The sequence below is a fragment of the Protomyctophum bolini genome (genome assembly GCF_963924005.1).
Source record: "Protomyctophum bolini genome assembly, chromosome: 12".
NCBI classification, from domain to species: Eukaryota; Metazoa; Chordata; class Actinopteri; order Myctophiformes; family Myctophidae; genus Protomyctophum; species Protomyctophum bolini.
Genome location: NC_137873.1, coordinates 1,799,391 through 1,818,846, shown reverse-complemented (window position 1 = coordinate 1,818,846; position 19,456 = coordinate 1,799,391). Strand labels below are relative to the sequence as shown.

The 19,456-nt window shown below is 44.0% G+C and overlaps 1 protein-coding gene across 2 annotated transcripts in view; it reads right to left on the bottom strand.

The window, feature by feature from the left end:
- rnf220a (ring finger protein 220a) overlaps nt 1-19,456 on the bottom strand; it is a 247,225-nt gene that overhangs the window by 33,367 nt on the left and 194,402 nt on the right. Inside the window, exons 5-9 of one of the 2 annotated variants that reach the window (XM_080778063.1) lie at nt 15,303-15,351; nt 10,071-10,166; nt 7,473-7,515; nt 3,029-3,153; nt 1,240-1,363 (exon numbers count right to left, since the gene is read on the bottom strand). In XM_080778063.1, the coding sequence (XP_080634189.1) occupies nt 1,240-1,363; nt 3,029-3,153; nt 7,473-7,515; nt 10,071-10,166; nt 15,303-15,351 (437 nt within the window). The remainder of the gene's footprint in view (nt 1-1,239; nt 1,364-3,028; nt 3,154-7,472; nt 7,516-10,070; nt 10,167-15,302; nt 15,352-19,456) is intronic. The other variant, XM_080778064.1, reaches the window with a different exon arrangement.

Genomic DNA, 19,456 nt, shown 5'->3' with positions numbered 1-19,456 from the left:
CACACACACACACACACACACACACACACACACACACACACACACACACACACACACACACACACACACACACACACACACACACACACACACACACACACACACACACACACACACACACGCACACACGCACACACGCACACGCACACACGCACACACACACTTTATTCAATGCTGTTTAAGTTGGAGTGATCATTAGGTATTACAGTTACATATCCAGAGCCACGTTCTACCAAAAAAAGGATAAAAGGCAGTACTTTTGTGTACACATCCAAAAGCTCTTTACAAATACTGGATTTGAGGTCAGCGAGGAGACTATTTTGGAATATAAGTTTCTAATCAACAGAGCAACGATTGAATATATCTTGACCATATTTGGAGTTAAATCGTGGCACGGTAAACTACACAACCCAACACCTCTACCAATGTGTCCTTGCACTTTCGAGTGCCTAAACACAACATAGCGCACTTCAGGAGAAAGCAAAAGAAAACCGAAAGTGAGAATGGAACATTGTAGGGACGTTGTGTGCGTGTGCATGGATGCGCACGTACAGTATGTATGTGCATGTGGTGCGACTGTGCGCGTACGTGCCTGTGTGTCAGAGAGCAGCATCCATGCTCCCTAGCGACAAGCTCACGGGTGCAGCCCTATAATTGCATTCCAGGACCGATGTGCGCGTGCATTGGGCGTACGGCCGTACGTACGCGCACACACGAGTCACCAACCCCCATCCATCCACCCACCCAGCGCGGTGCAGACCACCAGGTCAATCGCCCAGCTAAATGTGTTTTCCTTTCCCCTGGCTAAGAGGGCCGTGCCGTGCCGAGTCAGTCTGACCCCCCCTGTCTAACCCAGAGGACCTGAAGGACCAGTACCGCCATTACAGCACCCTGGACACCCTCGGAAAACTAACACGGCTACCACTGTATGACAAGGAGGACATGGAGGAAATGTGGAGACCTCTTCCCGTCTCAAAAAGATGCTGTGCTAGGGACCTCCAGAAGCAAAGATTTGAGTTACAAATGAAAAAATTAAATCACACCTGTGTTAAGTGAGGGCGCTCTAATCTAATAACCGAAAATATCTACGGCTCACAACACGTTGGCGTTGTGAGCTTGTAGATATTTCCAGGCGCGACATGCTGGCTTCCATGGAAACCAAATGACTGAAATCAGTCGTGGCTATAGAGAGTGTGTGTGCGCGCGTGGGCATGTGTGTGTGTGTGTGTGTGTACGTACCTCTGAAGCCTCCCTCCAGCAGGGCCGTGGCTCGGATCCTCTTCTGCCCCGCCCATTCATACTCCTCAAAGCCCCGCCCATTCTCTCCGTCTGCTGAGTCGTCGTCACCGAACGCACCCTCACGCTGACGCACACACACACAGACACACACAGACACACACACAGACACACGGTAGACGCAAGTTAATTAGATTTCAGACTACTATATAGTATAAAGATATCTGCTGTCTGGAAGAAACCACCTAACTCCAAAATGGTCATTATTTCACGAAAAAACAAAAAACAAACATCAAGCTCAAGTGGAGTTAGGAGGTTTTTGTGGAAGTGTTTTTTAAATACTTTCCATTGGCTCAATATGTTTTTAACCAACACACAGACATAAAGGGTGTTCGATAGCATTGATTAAATGGAGTTAGGTGGTTACTTCCGGACAGCAATGACATGCTCTATAACTTTCCTATTATTATTTGTTCGACTTTAAAGAAACCATAGTACAACAACCGTACGTAACAGTATCATACAAAATTGTGTCTAAATTGAAAACGAAACGCCTGGTTTTCAGGGCTCGTCTCAATCTGCAGCAGTTATCAATGTATAACGACAATTAATAATTAGCAGCAGCATTTGATCCAGTGGAGGTTAGTCAAAATCAACTATTTGGATGGTCAGCAATCAGTAGAGGCATGGAGGTACATAGTGGTGATTGATGAACATCTGCAGTTAAGCAACTTGTAATTTGCTTAACTGCTGATGAAAATCTATAAGAAAGGAGAGAGAGAGAGAGAGAGAGAGAGAGAGAGAGAGAGAGAGAGAGCGAGAGAGAGAGAGAGAGCCCGCAGGCACACTTTAGCGTCACCAAGATGCCAAAAGCCGCGAGCGGCAGGCGTCTCTTCCACGCGGCAGAATTCCGCGGGGGGCAAGCGCTTCCGGGAATCTGGCCGACGCGTCATTCTGCCGCGTGGGCGGAGCTTCATTTCCATCCACCAGCTGTCTAAAAACCAGGAAGAGACGACTGCTACGAGCAGCTTTTGGCCGCGCATGGAAGCCCAAGCGTGCTTACACCCAGAGAGATACAGAGAGACAGAGAGAGGGGGGGAAGACAATTGGCTCGAGGCGCCGTGAGGGCCAAAACTACAGCTGTGGTTCCCAAACTTTTACATTTTAAGGACCCCTCTTAACTGTGGCAATAGTATCGGTACACTTTAAGAGTTACAGGATGGGCTATATGCACACTGACAAAATCTTCCTACTTCCAGGCCCCTTCCCTACTTCCTTCACAGGTGTTACTGGTGGTACTACTAATTAAGGCTCTAAGTGTACCCTGGTTCTCAAACGTTTAAACCCCCATAACTGTGGGAGTGTACAAATGGAACCACACACACTCAAAGTTACACACCCGTACGGGGCCATTTGGAACCCAATCAAGGACACTTGTGTGTCCAGTGAGCCAACACAATACGCACAGTAGCAGCACCCTGACTGTTTGAACAGAATGTAACAGAGCCTTCATTAGTATCATCGGTAACACCTGTATAAGTAGGGTTCTTTTCAAAATGGCGTGTGTGCATAGAGCCCATAGTAAGGGACAATTTAGAACCCCCCTTAAGAAACCCTGAGTCCCTGGACCCCACACTTTGAGAACCACCAGACTACAGGAAGTAAAGAGGTGATTGGTCGGTGTCTAGTCTACAGAGGAGGGGATTGGTCAGCGTCTACAGGAAGAGAGGAGTCGATAGGTTGTTTCCGCGGGGTGTCGGTAGGCGGGGGTTTGAGCCCGGCGTGTCACTACCTGGATGAGGCATTGTTCCACATGTCTACTCATCTCCTCCTCACTCCCAGCCAACGGGGCGTTGCACAGCGGACATACCTGCCCCCCATCATCTGGTTTCCTCCTCTTCATCTTGCCTATGCGAGCTGAGAGAAACGAGAGAAGGAAGGGATGGAAGGACATGATGAGAGAGAGAGAGAGAGAGTTGGGTTAACTACAGTACAACAGATTGAGCTACAAGACCAACAACACTTTTTGCCTGAGTTCGGACTTCGGACAACTGCTCATCATTTTGGGACTGTCCAGTGTCCACAGTACACAAACGTTTCAGGAAATGTAGTCGCTCTCAAAGGCCAAATTAACACCGTTTTTGTCATTGTTTCAATGCTCTAGATGTGAGGTGGACGCATTGCATGCGTTCGGCATCAGCGTTTTGGTGAAAAATGTAGCCACCTTGCTTGAATGTTTCAACCGGACACAGCCATTGAACACAATGCAATGTCGCCATGTTGGCATCATTGATCATGATTTTTTTTTTTTAAAAGAAGAAATCACACCTGTTTGAAGTGAGGGGCGCTCTTATCACCGTACATCATGACGACAGAGAATTTGTCATCATGATGGAACATGTCTATTTGCTCTAATTGTCTATTGCCTCATTGTTAATGGGAATTTCGGTCCGATACTTTGTGTAGGACCGAAATATATAGCCAATTTACTCGTCCACATATGACGTAAATTCTCCATTCATTGTCAATGGCATTTAATGTTTATGTTAGGACAAAAATATACACTATAGCTGAATATAGGAGGGGCTAGCGCTCCTCAAAAATGGTCCGTTCCCTGGCCGAGGATGAGATGGGACCATGCCAATGCCAATATTTACAGTAGTAGTTAGATTTAGTTGCTGTGTTATTTTATTTTCATAAATGTATGCCCTATCCCATTCTGACCGGGCACCCATTTTGGTGTTGGCATCATGTTATGCTTTAGCTATTGAAAAATAGCAGATCTACAAGCTCATATCGCGCCACCGAGTGGCGCGATACGAGCTTGTAGGTCTGCTATTTTTGAAAAATTCGAAGAACGACTGACATTTTTAGAATCTGATCTCAGGTCAGAATGGGTTAATCAGACCAGTGTGTGTCCCGTGGAAACCTCGTATGAATCTGATCTCAGGTCAGAATGAGCTATTTGATCATACTACAGCATCACACAGAAGCATCAAAAGCAGCTTCTCGCCATGTTTTGAGCTTGTCGATCTTCTGCTTTTGAATTTGAATCACGTAAAGTAGCATTTCTGGACATTTCCACCCGACAAAGATGATATTTATTTCATTAACCTGCTCTTCTCGCCCCAGCAGTAACCTCTTTACTACTCCCCCCCAAACCCAATTAATGACCACCTGGTCAAATATAAAGTTGACAAAATAAATAATTAATGAATTAATCAGGGAGCAACTATGAGGCCAGTTAATATATTATTATGGGCAAATATATTGTGCCCTGAATGAAAACAAAACACAACAGCCTCCTGTCTCTGAATACATGGTCATAAGGCTACTCCACCTGATTGATGAGACACAATTAACTGTGGATTTACATCAACAGACAGTTTCTTAATTAAATAACTACATCTGAAGGGCCAAAAACTCAAAAGTCAACAGGCCTGTGCCTGGCCCCAGAGGTAGGGTACACAGACTCCCATGACCCGTCCCTGGGTCTGAAGACAATGGGACAACAAATACTCATTTGGTTATGGGGTTAAACAAAGCAGATATTTAGCCCATTTTGGACGGGAACCCCTTTTGGTGTTTTAAACATTATGTTATAGTTTGGCTATTGAAAAATAGCAGATCTACAAGCTCATAGCGCGCCACCGAGTGGCACGCTACGAGGTTGTAGGTCTGCTATTTTTTGAAAAAATCGTAAAAATATTTATTTCAGAAAACTGGATTTTTTTCCCCCGCAACACAGACAACAACGTATCCACTTTATACTCTTTCCTTCACCGTCTGTATTTCTCTAAATATACTTGTACTTCTCCGCCTCCTAGTACTGGTGATTTCTATAGAATTCTATATCTTGTCTGTTTGTCTTGATGAATTGAATACATGGGACCACAATGGAAACAAGCCCTCAGGGCTTTTTGTTATCCTTTTAGCATTATTGTAGAACTGTGCCTCTGTACTTTTTGCGCTGTTAAAAGAATTGAATCAATCTCCCTTGCTCTATACTTCCTTGACACCATTAACTACTTCCTATTCCCCCAGACACTACTACCCCCCCCCCCCCCCCCTGTTCACAGCTAGCCCCTCCCTCTCTTTATACACGCACATAATTAGAAATTTAACAGAGCAGAGCAGCCGGCTATAGCGCCCCAAGTCTCTGTCGTTTTTTCTTAACTGCAAATGGCGCACGGGGACATTAATTTTTAGCTGGCTGGGAAAGCAGTAGAGGCCATGAGGGAGCATCGTCCCCAGGACAAGGAGAGGAGGAGGAGAAAGGAGGGAGGGAGGGAGAGCAGGGCACAAGATGTGCCATGACTGCAGGGAAAGAAGATGGAAGGAGGGAGACACAAAAAATGGCTTCCTCTTCCGAATCCTCACCCATTTCTGGGCTGACGCTAATCGAGGGGGTCGTTATTAACTAGAGGGAGGAGAGGGGATGTTAATTAGGTCCGGCAGGGGTCTGGCTGCCCCTCAACTCCCCACCCACCCACTAGAAGGATGCTTGGTTCCAGATGAGGGCAGAATGGGAGGAACTGACGGCAAAGTTTACATTGGCTCATTTCATACACATCACAGGCCAAAGTGGGCATGAATCTGTGTGTCAATCCGTGAAATACAAACGTGATATCCAAAATAGGCAGTACATTTGACTATCTGTCGGTCCATTCGGTCACTGGGCTTGTGATAACCTCAGAAAGAACCATGTTGGGTATAGTATTGCTTAGGAAAAATGTTGAACACTTTAAGTAGCCACATTTGACCCAGAGGCTAATTTCGCAATAATAATAATAATATCAGGACAAAAAGGCCAGTCAGGTCAATGGAACATAATAATTAGATTTCTCTCATCATGTGACCTCAATAATAAGGACTATTGGTACATTTGGTCTAGGTTGATTTGATTTATCGATTAAATGCATTATTTATGTATCTGCTTTTAACATGTGCTAAAGTATGTGACACCGTTTAATAGTGGCTTTACTGTAATTGACTTCAAATTGTTAATGTGAGCGTTGTAATACGGCTGACAGGTTGGTGTAATCGATCCTGTTTTCCACTGATGATATACACCATATATGGGCAACTGGCAGCCCGGGGGCCACATGTGGCACCCACCTTCACTTAATGTGCTCCCCAGATTAGTATCAGAATACTGCTATACTGTATTATTGATTATTGATTTCATCTGTTACAATTCCAAACATACAATATATTATGTTATTGTAGCTTAATGACTAGTATTTAAATGTTTTTTATGTCCAATGTATTTGGTATTTAGTTATAAAGTTATACAACTAACACCATGGCAACAACTATAACTAAATGCATTTGAAATTAAATTAAAAAAAGTAAAAAACATACTTTTCAGGATTCCAATTCATAAATAGCAAAAAATAGTTCAGGGTTTCAATTCAACTATAGCGAAAATAGCTGATCTACAAGCTCAAACCGTGTCACACTGCGACACGTTATATGAAATGTGGCCCTCTGGAGTGAGTGTGGAAATATAGTGGCTCTCTCCATCAAGGTTTCCCACCCCTGTGTTCATGTACAGTGCAGGTTCTCCTAATGCACTGGTTTTATAACTTTTTCATATCAAGGTCCATATTGAGCCACGGAACACCATTTGATGAGATTTCAGACCCAAAACATAGAATGTTTTGTTATGGATAAGATTCCAGTTCCATTCCATATTGATACAGCATAGGAGAGATAACGGGCAATCTAACAATCAAAATAACAATTCTTCAGCATTCTCAAATTGTGTATGATTCATGTAAACTAAGTAATGCCAAATGTTTAACAATAATTTAACTGTTAGACCGATTAGCCTGTTGTAGATTGTAGATTAGGACAAAGAATGCTGCTTGTTTATTTTCCCCTTTAATGTGATGTTAGCTTTTCTGCAGCTACAGAAAAGAAACAAGATGAAATTATGCAACAGGAATACATATATTCCTGTTCCATATTAATAGTTATATGCATATACTGTATGATTATATACTGACTTATTGTGCATGAATAATAGAATCGACTCACTTCAACCAGTGGTTCAATTTCACTCACTTCCAATTGGGGGAATTTATCAAATATTCCTCATTTATCTATGACTTGAAATACACCACATCATAATCTCCATGATGCTCAGGAATTCATTCCTAATGCTTGCATGTACAATATGAATGAAAACAACCCATTTGACAAGTAAAAGGACAACATTATGAAATACATACCATTCAATCTTGTTTGCCTATTTGCCCGCACTCGTAAAAATGTCTGCAAAAGTGGAAAGAAAGGAAACAGAGAAAATGTCCATTAGACAGTGGGAAATCGATATTTTCACTTTATAGGCATATAAATAACTCTGCCGAGGAAGATTGCATTGGATACTACGGGGTTGTGTGGTGGGACTTGTAAACAACAGAACCTACTTCTCTGCTGGGTTGCACCTCCTCCATTACAGGACTGTCAAGTTGTTTCATTGAACCCTCACTTCTAGTAAGTCGCCTAAAACTCACTCGTGCAAACGGCTCATGTGTGTCTCCTGATATTGCTCGCTACTGTAAATGCAACGCCGTATCCATCAATCTACGCGGATGGAAAAGGATTGAAAAGTGGAGCCTGCGTCGCGGCAGGAGAATATTCTCATGCACGGCGCCATGTTAGCTTGTTTTGGTCATGTGACAGGAAGACGCTGTAGTGTAGACACTAGGAGGACCTCGTGTCATTTCGAGCTTCGGTCGCTAGAGGGAAGCAACGCGCCGAGGCTCCACTGTGAGCTGCATTACAGCCTAAGTAAATGTTGTGTCAAATGAGTTGTATTTGTAATGTGTTTACCAGCAGATAGATTCATTGGTACTGTTCAGATGAAACATTAAACAGTAGATAAAGTGTTTAAGTGCTCTTATATCAGACTTTTGTAATCCAAGATACAATTCAGAGCAAAATATGAAAATGCTTCACAGACAGATAGATTCGAGCAATTATTTTAAGTTGAACCCTGAAAAGTAACAGTTTTGGACATGTGTGGTTTCCACCCGACAGAGATGATATTGTAATACTACACTTACACTATAGCTTAATGGGCATGAATTTCTTTTTAGAACAAGCAATGTGAGAGAGTGAGAAAGGGAGTTTCTGAGAATAAGAGAGAGAGAGAGAGAGAGACACAGAGGAATTGAGAAGACGTCAGCGTTCTTCTACAAATAACATTTTTCGGGGGTGAAGATCGAGAGCCACCATTGACTTAATCATTTGTATAATATAAGGCGATTTCAGCAGTTTCACTTAATGAGAAAATCTACTTTATGGCTATAAGGCCTCCCGTGAGCTGTGTCATCGCGAACGTATGGGCGTGTAACGTTTGCATGGACTTAATAGTTTCAGTTTTATGGCGCGGGAGGGGAGACCCACTTAACCCTGTGATACATCACAGGCCATAGGAATAAACCACCGTGGCAGCATGTTGTACAGTGACAGATGGTTCATCCCATAGTCAGCGAGGGCCACATGGGGTTGAGAGAGACAAGTATAGGCAGGATTGCACCTGTGAAATAGTAGGGATATGTATTACAAATCTTTTGAAAATAGCCGATCTACAAGCTATTTTAAAATGTCTGAAATGTAGTGTGTACACTCACACATGTGTACACACAGGTCTATAGTGGGCTTCTAAATCTTGTGGGCACCTCAACGTTAAATTGGCTGTTTAAATAAAATAACCCTGACCCTAATAATAATAATAATAATTGTATGCTTTGAGAAATGGTCTGAAGTACAGTATAGTACATGATTTGAAGATGCACGGTATACGATTAGAATCAGACCTAATTTACCCCATCAACTTCTTCTTTATCCCCAAAATGACTTGCTGCTATAGCTATCACATCGGTTTCGTAACAATTTGTAGCATTATTTTGTAGAAATAAGTATGAAGGTATTCCCCCACACTTTTTAATAAATGTAAATATAAAATCAAATATAACATATAACTAATTTAAAAGGGGGGGGAGAGACTGGCAGAAGAATTACAACCAGACTGTCCTTGAGCGAGGCGTTTAACCACCTATACTGGGCGAATGTTCCGCCCAGAATAGGGATGCCGGGCTTCAAGCGCTTAACCCCCAAATGTACCAGTGTTGTGTGTACAGTATGTGCCCTGCATCTCTTCTCTTCCCCCAGGCTATAGCCCAGTCGCTGAACAACAATTCTTTCCTATATGGTCAGCTCACTAGTGGTCGTTGAATAAGGATTAGTTCGTGCTGTAAAACACATTTACCTCAGGGCAGTTTTAAATCCATGGAGATAATCTGGCGTATGCGTGTGTGTGTGTGTGTGTGTGTGTGTGTGTGTGTGTGTGTGTGTGTGTGTGTGTGTGTGTGTGTGTGTGTGTGTGTGTGTGTGTGTGTGTGTGTGCAGTGTGTGTGTGTGTGTGTGTGTGTGTGTGTGTGTGTGTGTGTGTGTGTGTGTGTGTGTGTGTGCTGAGATGTAATTGAGATTAGGCCCTATTACTCAAAGTAAACTCTAGGGGGTATTTGCCAACCTGAGCAGGAAAGGCATTTTGCAAACAAACAAACAATCAAACACTCACGCACGCATGCACACATGCATGCGCGCGCACACACACCATTACCACTTGGACAAATCTCTACAGTAGATGGAAGAGATAATTATTGAGTTAAGGCTTGGCCAAACTATATGAAACCCTAGGCTGAACTTGTAGTTTGTGTTCCAGTTCAGTGTGTGTGTGTGTGTGTGTGTGTGTGTGTGTGTGTGTGTGTGTGTGTGTGTGTGTGTGTGTGTGCGTGCGAGTGTGTGAGTGAGTGAGTGACCTGGTATCTGTCGGAGTGATGGGCATCTTCGGAAGACAGAGGCGAGACAACAGGAGACTCTCCTTCACGCTTGATGTGGACGGACAACAGCAACGACTGGAGAGAGAGAGAGAGAGAGAGAGAGAGAGAGAGAGAGAGAGAGAGAGAGAGATAGTTAGTTGAATAAAACACAAACATAGAGGGAACAATAGGATAAAAAAGAGGCGCAAATTCACATATCTTAAATACACAAACGTAATAGTTTTTCTTCTTCAATCTCACATACTAGCCTATATACTCTCCTAGAGTTCAAGATGTTATTTCACACACATTTCCAAACAAGACATACTCGTCCCTATACACGGCTTGCTTTGTGCACTGCCATCTGAATCAATCTGCCCACATTTAAGTTTGAATCAATAGCCTACAATCTTTTATCCTCTTTAGTATACACGAGGCATCACTTCCTCCAGAATTAGCAGAGCATTAGCGCTGTACGCGGACGCCGGCCACGACACGTCAGGCAGCACCGATGACAACAAGCACGCCAGACTTGCTGTGTCTATAAAATCCCTTCCACTGATTAGAGTTAGTGTTTATGGGATGTTAAGAGAGGAGTTAGAGAAGAGGTGCTCATTACAGGCAGCTCGGAGAGGAGGAGGTAAAGGGGCACTTCACCCCTTTTGCAACCCCTTTTGCAGCTTATTTAAATGATGTTTAGGACACAAGAAACAACGTTCCTATGGGGTTTTTATGTGTAATATGTGTTCTTAGTTTAGTTTTTAGTTATGACGTGACGGCGCATGTTCATGACCAAAAACCTGTCATGAGAATAAAGCTACATAATATTTGAAACCCTGAGTTACTTAGTTTGTAGATTTTGATTACAAAAACATACATTAACCACTTCATTTCGGGCCATTTGAAAATAGACTATACAAGCTCATCGCGACGCATTGTGAGCTTTATGTATTCTGCCTATCTTCAAAAGATTCTCGTACATTTAAAAACGGGACAATTCTGCATAATGAGTGCTTTTACTGTTGGTACTTTAAGTACATTTCAATGCCAATACCTTTTACTCAAGTACATTTTGAATTCCGGACTTTTACTTGTAATGGAGTGTTTCAATATTGCAGTATTGACACTACTACTTAAGTAAAAAAAAGTGTAAATCCACCACTGACGTATACATGGTAAATGCCAGGGAAGAAGAGGAGAGGACCGTAACTATCCCACATTACGGGACACTTTGTCTGTCCATAAAGCTGTCTCACAACCACACGCACACACACACACACACACACACAGATTCTAATACCATCATGCACGCACACAACCTGCACATGCAGTGCACACATGCAGCACACGACCCACTCACTGACAAAGCCAATCCAGTTAATTCCTCAAATGAACAAGGAGAGTAACGGAAAGGAGACAGAGATGGAGACAGAAAGAGCAACGTTCCATTTTCTTTTACGGGTCTGGACAGAGACGTGTACTGTACGTACTGTCTGTGTGCACGTGCCTGCGTGCGTCTGTGTGTGTGTGTGTGTGTGTGCGTGCGTCTGTGTGCATCTGTGTGTGTGTGTGTGTGTGTGTGTGTGTGTGCACCTGTGCATGCATGCTTCATGTGTCTGGGCAGCGGGTGTTTGTGCGTGGTGGTTTTGTTTATGTGTGTGCATGCGTTTTATGTGTGTTTTTATGCGTATGGGAGCATGTGTTTTTACAAGGCAGCTATGAAATATGTGTGTTTACAGTCATCTCCTATTAATCAAGCAGAAAGGGGCAGAGCAGAGGCTTAAGTGGTCGACAGCCATAATCTAATAATAATAAGTGAGAAATGACCAGCCCCCCAGAGCTGCCACGCTAAATTGGACATTATAGTGTGTGCGTGTGTGTGTGTTTGTGCACGTGTGACCGTGTGTGTGTGTGTGTGTGTGTGTGTGTGTGTGTGTGTGTGTGTGCGTGCGTGCCTATGCGTGTGTGCATAATCTTGTATGTACTGTACTTTCTTTGCAGCGTTGCAAGCTCACAACGTGTCACACCGATGCGTTGTGAGATTGTAGAATAGCCACGTTTATTTTAGAATAGCCAAAGTATCAATACTGCATGCAGGCTCATGTGGTCAAATGTAGGATAGTTAAATTCGCTCATGAAACTGAACCAGTCAAAAAGACGTGAATGTCATTTATTTAATTAACCCTTTAAAATGAACCCTGGCTAATAAGACTTATATGTCTTAAAGCATTATACCTGCCCTCTATAACTCAAAAAATTCACCGTAATTTCTCTTAGAAATAGGGAAAACTCCTGTCGCAAGATGATGATGTAATTTGCCCGCATGTATGGTCCAGCCCTATGGACCATACCTGATGCTCAGGGGATGGTAACCGCAATGTTGCCAGTTCGAACCCGGGCTCCCCCAGAGTTAGTGTCGAAGTGTCCTTGAGCAAGACACTGAACCCCTAATTGCTCCTGATGTGCTGGTTGGTTTCCGTCGCCATCTGTGTATGAATGTGTTTGAATGGGTGAATGTAATGCACAATCTATGTAAAACCCCTTGGATAAAGGCGCTATATAAATGCATTGAGTGAAAAACTGACTATTTCTAAGATAACTAAAATATGAAAGGTGTATTTAATTTCTAATTCTAGTTCTAGAGAGCAAGTATAATGTTTTAAGGCATACAAGTCTTATTAGCCTGGAATCCTTCTAAGTTCCTCTGCAATTTACAATCATTGCAGCCCCAGATGAGGGCTCTGGTATACCATAGCTATAGTAATGTTTGTGATCTCTGCAGGTAATTTGGGGAGCGTCCTTCATGGCTTTTTCTACCGTCAGGGTGAGCGACAGCGGTGGAGTCGGGGGGGGGTCAAGGGGGGCGAGCGTCAGCGGAGCATGTCCAGGCGTGACCGAGCATCAGCGAGCGCGTGTTTAGTATGCTGTGGCGGCGGCGTGGCAAATGGAGAGGGCTGGTCCGCGGAGCACGGGGGGCTCCGTGTTTTACGGGGCGTCACGCTGCCCGCCGCGGCCGCACCGGAGATTAACCCCCGACGCAACCTCCTCAGCCCGCCGTTATATATAACGGCTTCCTCTAGTGGCCTCGGGGTCTTCCGTCACCATGGTGACCCTGTGTGCCATGAAGCCAGCCGCGCGCGTGGGATATATAATCTAGGAGCATAATGGAGGCGCCGCCGGGTGGCAGAGGGCAAAGTGGAGGAGGAGGCGTGCCATGGGGGAAAGGGTACGTGATACCCTTTGCCCCCCCCCCCGGGGGGGCAAAGAGACACGCACGCACGAACACACGCAAACACGCACACCACTGTTCGGGTTGGTATAGTTCCAGCTGAAATGTTCAGGCTGACATCATTCAGACTGTGAGAGCTGCATGACCATGAATATCACACTGTACACCACACTCTGTGGTGTAGTCTGACGGAAGAGCATCCACATTACACACTGCAGGGTTTTTTTATTGAACAAGAAATTACATTCACGTCTTTTTGACTGGTTCAGTATAACAATGTCATGCCGAAAACATGCTTAACTCTATTTTGTATTAGGTAGTGATATATTTATCTCTATAATGGAACGCCCTCATGCCACTAGTTGTGAAAGCTGCACCTTCTATGGACATCTTTAAATCTTGTTTAAAAACACACATGTTCTCCCTGGCCTTTTAATTAACACCATTTGCCTCTCCCCACTTTTTAATCATGTGTTGCGGTGCTCTCCCATTCCACAGTTTTGTTCTGTACTTCTTTTATTTTTACCCGTGAAAAATGTTTTCATATTGTATCTTCTCGTGCATTTTCCCTACTGTACACATTATATGTTTGTTTTTATGCTGTCCAGCACTTTGGTCAACGTTGGTTGTTTTAAATGTGCTCTAAAAATAAAATTGACTTGACTTGACTATAATATAGAGATAGATTTATATCTATATATCTGTATAATATAGTATACTGGTGCTCATTGAGGAGTACCGGATGCGTTTAAAATGGTGTAAATTAATACGGCATGGTGTTCTCTAATTGTCAGCCGAATAGTGGGTGTACATTCGCTGTACAGCTGTATCAGCAGTACTATAATTATGTACTGTATAGTGCTGCAATGACCTCATCTCTACTACACCACCACTCCTCTCATCTCCTTCTCCCTCTCAGCCTCTGTCAGACACATCTCTCTGATACACTGTACAAGTTCATTCTCTCCTCCTGAAGCTTGTTAAAAACCTGCTTTGAAATGCGAGGTGTTCTGACGTCCCTGTATCATTTTGTGTTTGTGTGTGTGTGTGCAGATCCACGAGCGACGCGTTTCGATCTTGTCGACCTGCTATACTTTTGCTATTGTTTAAATTAGAATCTTGAAAGTATATAACACCTTTGGACCTGATGAGGTTTCCACCCGACAGAGACGAAATAAACACTTCATAATATTATGATTGAAGCCATGCGGACAAACTTGTCTTTGTGTAACAGCAGGTACCAGAAGCTCCCAAACAATGTGCAGACTACAGAGCTGCTGCAGGTGATTCCACATTATTGCGCTGCATGCCAGAGATTCGGTGCACATGTTGCATTATTCATTCTTCATGTCATTTCAGAAAGACAAACAAAAAGGAGTGGGTGACGTATACAGTAGACTAATGAACCTCATGTCTATTATATCATGTACTGTACTACATCCTCCGTTACTGTAACACGTAGACATGGTTGGATGGCGTGGGTTTAGATTCACTCCTTCATCGTCGTTTGGCAATTCCGTATGTAAATACACGCCTAGAAACCTCCAAAATCTGTACATATTACACTGAAATCCTCCTCATAGAGGCATAGACCGTGACCGTGGGGTGCCGTTCTCTACCGAACTTGAGCCACGAGAGTCACCACCGAGGACACGAGTTGCCGTGTCGAACGTTGTGAAGTTCCGTAGAGCCGAATTGTAACCCAATAGCACAGAATAGTAAATAATGTCAAACCCGATCTCACCCAAACACGGTGAAATAGCACGGATTGGCAATTACGTATACATACAATACTAGTTAAAGCCACGCCTCCGTTGCTGTCAAATCAGTAGTAGTATAATATAGATTTTGGGGTTTTCTAGGCGTGTATGTACGGAATTGCCAATTTGTGCTATTTCATTGTGTTTGGGTGAGATGGGGCTCCCACATCAGGATGATCCTTATATTTATGTATTTATTAAAATACAAAGATAGAAAAAAAGCACACTTTCAGTCCATCTTACCTTGGGGGTCCCTGGAGTGACGAGACCGTCCTTGGGTGAGGGGTTCTTACTGTTGAGGGGAGAGAGAGAGAGAGAGAGAGAGAGAGAGAGAGGGAGAGAGAGAGAGACACAGAGAGAGATTATTCTGCTGTGTGTGTCAAACCAAAATTCCCCAAAAGAAAAAGCCATACTGTAAATAAAAGTTACAATAATCCATCCATGCATTCATGTCATCTATCTTTACCAACCCCATTCCCCTGACTGGTATTTGAATCCATTACAGCTAACGGTAACACTGCTAAACAGATTGGCTGGATAATGTTTTTTTATTGAAGCAATAATTCTCCCACATCGCCCACTCACTCACATATACACACAAGCAAGCAAACACACACACACACACACACACACACACACACACACACACACACACACACACACACACACACACACACACACACACTGCGGTGGCAGAAGTGGGAAATAAGTGATTTTGCGGTGATTTGATTTGTCATTGCAGTGCAGGGGCCCTGCAGGGCCTCTGTGGACTGTGAAATATGTGGGGGACAATCGGCTGCCTTGTAAACATTGCATTAGACACAGAGAAGAAGGAAGGATGGATGGGTGGAGGAAAGCAAGACCGAAAGAAAGAAAGAAAGAAAGAAAGAAAGAAAGAAAGAAAGAAAGAAAGAATGAAAGAAAGAATGAATGAATTTCCCTCAAGCGTGTGCGCGTAGTTTATGTGTGTGTGCTTGCGTGTGTGCGTGTGTGTGTGTGTGTGTGCACTGTGCACGTGTGCATGTGCAGGCGCGTGCGTGAGTATATATGCATGATGTGATGTGATTTAATGTGTCTGTGCCAGATGCTGGCAGGATGTATGCCCCCACCACTTGTGTTTAATAATACCCACTTCCAATAATTCATCCCCAATCCATCTCTCTCTCTCTCTCTCTCTCTCTCTCTCTCTCCCTATTGTTGCTCCCCTTTCATTGAAGCAGGTTTTTCCATGCCAGTTATTCTCCTCTCTTTATGTCTGTCACTTTGACTGTCTACCTCGTTCTATCGTCTCCCTCCCTCCCTCCCTCCCTTCGCTCCTCCTCTCTCTCTCTGTCCCTTGGTCCCTTTGTGTATTTCACTCTCCTTCCATCTATTTCTCCCTCGTCTCTCGCCCCAAACACAGAGATGAATGTCAGAGTGACGGGCGACGGGTTTGAGGTGACAAAATGAGACAGGGATGTCATATTTGCTCTGAGCCCTGTTAGCCCTCCTCAGACTCAGACAGACACAGACACATGTACGTGCACGCGCAAACACACACACACACACACACACACACACACACACACACACACACACACACACACACACACACACACACACACACACACACACACACACACACGGAGTGTCAAGGATCCCCAAATTGATATATACTTGGCCGCGGACCCCCATCTGAAAATGTTTTGTGCCACGGAAACCCTAGAAGAGAAGATTTAGGCTATGTAAAAAAATAAATCTAAATGAATAGCACAAGCCGCAATCGTCTATATGTGCAATGTTTTAATAGCCAACATTATTGTGATACTATATGTAGAGTACATTTGCTGGGGACACCCTGGAACGCCCCTAAGGACCCCACATTGAGACCCAATGTTATAAAGACTAATTTATACACAGCAGTGTCTCTTGAAATAATAGATGTTCAACTTAAATGCTGTACATTGTAGATTTAAAATCGCGTCATGATGATGCAGTCACGGAACAAAGTACATGCAGTCTTAAAGCAAGGGAGCAAGGCTGGTTTGTCTCCCCTTCACCTCTATAAGAAGCAGGTCTATCAGGACTATACATTTGTCATTTCAAATGAATGCATGTCTTGACTCTTTAGTCTCGAGACGTGCTGTGCACATTCACGTTTGGCGGTCGAATGCAGTGTCTGCCATTCATTTGCACATAATGTCATGATTTGTCTCGATTGGTTCAGTTTAGTAAATAGAGACATTCTGGAATGCGTAATGGAATGATCTATGGTATAGACTAGAGTTAAGCGTGTTGATGCACTGGTCGTGATGGAGCGTCCCTGTTTTCAGCATATCATTAAAGGGCACACATAACAAATCCAATGAAATAGTCAATATACATGCTCACAACATATTGATCGATTTATTGATTACTTTATCAACAGGGTGCAAACAGTACAGGTACATGTTTCCATTGTGGTCCTGTGAATTCAATTCATATAAAGACATTCAATGGGCATATACCGTATAATACTATAAACCATCCATATAGGAACGGTAAAGGTAAGAAGAAAGGGGGTTCATTTCATTTGGCAAGCTATAGAAGTCCAGTTACAAATTCCAGGTGCTCCTTTATGGCTTGTATGGTTCTGAAGGAGGGTAGGGAGTCTAGGGACTCACGCTGAGCAAGACCTACTGCTGTAGAGCGTATCGGCCGAAGTAGCGTGACTTTGGCGGAAGTACCACTCAAGGAAATGACGTTGACCCTTTACAACTCTGTTTACATTCTCCGTGTATGAAACAAGTGTTGTGATTGGTCGAAAAATATCATATCCGGGGGGGAAATACAGTACATCTGACGGATGTTCCGGCCCGACACTTCCGCCGATACACTCTCTGCCTTATGTGTGACCATGCATGGCTTTTCTCTTCATAGATGAGTATAAAGGCTGCATGGGACCGAGTCTAGTATAGGGACTCGGGAGTCACACTTTTTGATGGCTGTTGGGCATACCACATTTTAGTGACATAATAGTGGAATTAATTCAACTCTATGTTTGTGCCGAAACTATTCTAGGGTGAACGAGATCAGTGGAGCTCCCTCTGGTGTTGTGCCCGTGGGCATTGCTCGAGTCGTATCACACCCCGACACATCGTTGTGAGCTTGTAGATCGTCTCTCTTTGTCGTGCCACGCCATCGTATATGGCAAAGTGTATAATAGTTTGGATGGGTTACTTAAGCAATAAGCCACGAGAGGTCTCAGGTTACCGGGTATTTTACACTGGCTGGGGGCGTAGGCAGACCCGACGCGCAGCGGAGGGTCTTCTACCTCACAGCCAGTGTATGTGACGGGAGAATAGAGCTTGATGTATTTACGGGGCTGCCTGGAGCCACACATTCACAGTCATATGAGCCGGGCGGTGCTTAGACGCCCGCACGGCACGGCATGTGTTTGTAAAGCAATCAAGCGCTCCCCTTCCCCAGTTCAGCTACAAGGCTGCAGTTTGATACAAAGTGATTGAAGGAGTGGGTTATCGGTGAAATTTACGCCGGTCACGTGACGGTAACCAGCCAATCAGAATGAAGTATTATTGGGACTACCCGTTTTAGAAATACAACTTTAACACATTCATGCTATTGGGTGAACCTCTTCCAATCCCCGGCCAAGGGTTGTCTGACTGCAGTGCCATTATGTCAGTAATGCATGACAGACAGCATGCCCCTCCTCCTGCCCACCTAATAAGCCCTGTTGTCCTGCCCCCTCCATGATTGATCTGTCCGCTACAAATCAGAAGAGGCGACGTGGGGTTTGACGGGTTATAAATCGCCATACACGCGCTGGGGCACAAAGAAGACACGTGCACGCACGCACACGCACACGCGCACACGCACACGCACACGCACACGCACACACACACACACACACACACACACACACACACACACACACACACACACACACCACAGTCTCTGTTTGTTGGATAATAAACGCACTCCTTGCATTGTCATAAATTCAAAGAGGCCCATCACCGCTCATGACTAACTGTGTCTGGTTGCAGTCATCTTTCACTCTCTCTCTCTCTCTCTCTCTCTCTGTCTGTCTGTCTGACAGACCGACAGACAGACAGACAGGTATATGTTAGAAGGAAAGGAAGGAAAGGAAGGAAAGGCTGCAGGAACAAAGGGAGGAAGGAAAATGTGAAGTGCTTCTCAAAGTGGGGTCTGGGGACCCCCAGGGCTTCTTGGAGCCATTCAGGGGGTCCAGCATCAAAATTAATTTAACCACTTAAACTTTGATACTTTATGCGTTACTATTCTAACAGAGCTCTCAAAATCTTGAAAGAATATATGACTAAATCTTCTCCATCTTTTATAAGATGGAGGTCTGGCCAAATACGTAATAATAATAATAATAATAAATCATTTGCGGGTCC